The 3,759-nt window shown below is 51.0% G+C and overlaps 1 protein-coding gene across 1 annotated transcript; it reads left to right on the forward strand.

Moving 5' to 3' along the window:
- Positions 1-2,352: 2,352 nt before the first annotated feature.
- EsH8_XIII_000027 (uncharacterized protein) lies at positions 2,353-3,394 on the forward strand (the record flags this gene model as incomplete). Its single annotated transcript, XM_083273738.1, has 3 exons — positions 2,353-2,546; positions 2,685-2,948; positions 3,025-3,394. 3 exons carry the CDS (start codon positions 2,353-2,355, stop codon positions 3,392-3,394), a joined length of 828 nt encoding a protein of 275 aa, XP_083120501.1.
- Positions 3,395-3,759: the final 365 nt, after the last annotated feature.

Here is a 3,759-nt window from a genome sequence, read left to right on the forward strand (position 1 = left end):
CTACACAGATATACAACCACCAGAATACAGTACCAGTTTGACCTCCCCATCGAAGCTCTCCTCTCCCTTTTCGTGTTCATGCGACAAGGCATCCCCTCAGTTCTTGGAGCGTAATGCCTAGTATCCGTCAAAGCATCCATCCTATCAACACGACGAGGCGGCTCGAAGCCCCTATTGACGTAGAACCCTGACACCTCTAAGCGGGGCCATTTGATGACGATACCAGGTTCATGAGACATACTCTGACTCGATGAAAAGGAGGTTTTCTGCGAATGGCACCAATCCTCATCATTCTGAACATTGCCGAGCCATTGTGCAGAGAGACATCCGAGAAGGTGGTTGCACATTTAGGTGGCTATATCCATGGGTAGATGTCTCGATGGAATACGCCACTGGCAAGGCACACTGGCGTTTAAGCGTTGCTTCTATACAAGCAAGGAGCAAATGGGGCTATTCGGATATGCAGTCGGACGAAAAGAGAATGTATAATCAACCCCTCTTCACGATGCCTTTACGAGACGACTCCATGCTGGGATCTAGGAGGCCGCCTGCAATGATTCAAGTGGTGAATGCATGTCGCAGAACCCGGGGTGCAGAGCATGTTGTTTGGGAATCATTGAGGCGAGTTCATTAATCCCCTCTCGGCTATGCCTTCGACCTGGGAGGCCATCGTCAGACCGCTTGAGCTGAGCATACCCTGGCCAGCTGCCTAAATAAATATTTACAATCTTAGCAAAGGGCCTAAGAACAGTAGCTTTCAAAAAAGCTGTCGTTGGCCCCCAATACAACGTCACATTACCTCTGAACCGTGAACGTGACCTGAGCATTGGTTTTGCATTGCTGCTGGCGACGATTGCTTCCCGACAAGTTATCGTACTGCCGTCAAGCTGATACCGGCCCTTATACGATAGTTCGCGCGAGTCTGCTATCCGAATACATAAGATGACGACGTCACTGCGGTGTCCGGGGCTTGGTGTGTTCGTCCTGACCAGCGCCGTTTTAAGTCAAGTATTTCCTAAAGTCTCAGACTATTTTCCCTTTGTTCTTCAAATATTATACCGCTTCTATCCCCCCCCCCCCCCCCCCCCCCAAAAAAGAAAAATATTTACACATAAAAAACATCAGTAATAGCGGCTTCATGCTTGATTCTCATAGTTGAAGGCACCCAGGTCTAGCAACTCACCGCCACCCAAGTCACTGAACAGACGCGTGCGCAGATTACACCAAGTCGCATTCTTAATCACATAGATCTTACAGAAGATATCGAGACAAGTGTGAACTTCAGAAACTATCCCGAATTCATCAATCTCATTCGGGAAATCCAAGCTAGAGACAACGCTCAGTCTGAACCGGTGAATATTGACTTCGTAGAGGAACACCTCATTGAGGATGAGATCATTCTCGTCTCAGAGGTAACAGGACTGTCTCAGTATAAACATCTTGAAACCTTCACAGCTAGGATCCCGCTAATTAAGAGCGCGGATGCTCATTCTGAAGCGGGGAGAGGGAATAGAGCGTCTTATTCCTTAGGATGCAGTCACTATACTTCACTATTACAGCAGGATAGTCAAGTGTACGCTTACTGTAGCTGCAGATGTGTGGGTTAACCCTTTTAAACATACGCTGGCTTCTTTTAGCGTTATATAGACTAGAATAGAAAGCTAGTATACATAGCATACACAGTGTAGACAGCATAGGCGGTATAACTAGCAAGGACTATATAACCCCAGCCCTAATCTAAAATGGTATAAGATAGGCAACATAGACATAGGCTCAAGCATAGGCATAGGCATAGGCATAGGCATAGACATAGGCTTAAGCATGGGCATGGGCAGCATAGGCATGGGCTTAAGCATGGGCATGGGCAGCATAGGCATGGGCTTAAGCATAGGCTTAGGCATGGGCATAGGCATGGGCATGGGCAGCATAGGCATGGGCTTAAGCATAGGCTTAGGCATGGGCATAGGCATGGGCATGGGCATGGGCATAGGCATAGGCTTAAGCATAGGCATGGGCATGGGCGTGAGCTAGTCATACTAAATATGTATTTACTTAGCCTCTAGACCATCGGATGTATCTACCACAGGAAGCACACTTCATTTCTCCACGGAAGCATCTGTGTAAACGAGAACTAATGTGCCGCAGTAACTCTAGAACATCCCAATCGGCTCTCATCCCGATGCCAAGCCGGTCGCTACCCAGCCTGCTGCAATGCCCCACAGATAAGCACCCAGCACCATAACGCAGTTACTACAACCTCTAGCTCTCGGCAGTAACAATGAAAGAACAGCAAAGCCACCACCTTAGCGGCCGTAGGTGGCTCTGTCCGTTAGCGTCGACAACAACTCGACAATGCTTGGACTCGAAAGGGATGACCAAGGCGCCGACAGCAACAAGGCGTACAACAACTGCCTCCCCGGAACGTGGATAAACGGCATCCCCGTTTTTGCCCTCTTCTCCGACGCAGACGTGGCTCTGGAACCCCTGCTCCCGCAATCCCTCGCCCAACCCGCGAGATCCTCTACAAGTTTTCCAGTTGACTTCGCGTTGTTCCTAGGGCTGGCAAGATATATCTGTCTCACAAACCCCAAAAATGCCGTCTGCCGTCTTGGTCTAAGATTTGTTGGAACAACACCCGTCATCTCCCGTATCAAGTCCCCTCGCTGATGCCACGCTGCACATAGGACGAGACACCGGCGATTCGAGGACCTGCTGCACGAGACATTGTACCCGGCGACGTTCTTCGACGAACTGACAGAGCCGGAACGCTTTGGTCCAATTGTCCCAGTTGCCTCACTGCGCAAAGTGATGAGCAACACTTCGGCATGCACCGACGAGCAGGTCGCGGAGGCCATCTGGAACGCCGAGGTTCACTGGCCACTACTAAGCCTCGCTCTTCGACCAGACCCAGAAGAGATCAATAGTGGTGTCGTTAACGTCACTGTTGCGTAAGTGTCACGGCCCATCTCACTCACACCTCTTGCTGTCGCCTCAAGTCCTAACACTCTTGGCTTCCCCGTCCAGGACACCCGCTCGCATGCACCGCCGTCTTCACCCAGCAGGCCCGTCTAAAATGATTGATTACACCATGTACATCGACACCGAAACAGAGCAAGACTCGCAGCTCCAGCAGAGGCTCAGGCAGCTCCGGCGAGATTTCCCATCGGATGCCGTCAATTCCACCTCTTACTTTTTCCTACGCAACAAACCCATCACCGTAAGCATCGAGACTAAGAAGAACAAGGGCTTTGAGGAGGCTGTTCTGCAGATTGGGTTGTGGCAAGCCGCGTACTGGGCGTATCTGGATCGCGTCTCCCAGAGGAGGAATACCGACCTTGACGGCTTGGAGTTCCTGCCGGGCTTGATTGTCAGCGGAGAGACTGGTATTTCGTAGCAACGAGACGCGGCCACAAGACTGTGAGTTCTCCAAGTCCTTCTCTTCCCGCCTGTGCCCGTCCTTCCTTTGCTTGACTTGACTGACGAGTCCTCGCCCCCATGACAGACTCTGTGGAAGAAACAGCTGGTTGGGTCAACGGCGTCGCTCATTAGGACCTACAAGATTGTCCGGGCAATCCAGTACCTCGCATGGTGGTCTAGTGCAGTCAGTGTATTGGCCCTGGTTCTCGTCAACACTCCTCTCGTGAGTTGATGCAATACGCAGGCCCAACCCACAGCCAAGCCCCGCGGTATTTCTCGTTCTCTCCAACTCTCCTTTATTTCCTTCCGTCTTCATCAAGTCACTGGCTAACTCCCCTGTCC

Source organism: Colletotrichum jinshuiense, chromosome 13, assembly GCF_051148585.1.
Source record: "Colletotrichum jinshuiense chromosome 13, complete sequence".
Lineage (NCBI taxonomy): Eukaryota > Fungi > Ascomycota > Sordariomycetes > Glomerellales > Glomerellaceae > Colletotrichum > Colletotrichum jinshuiense.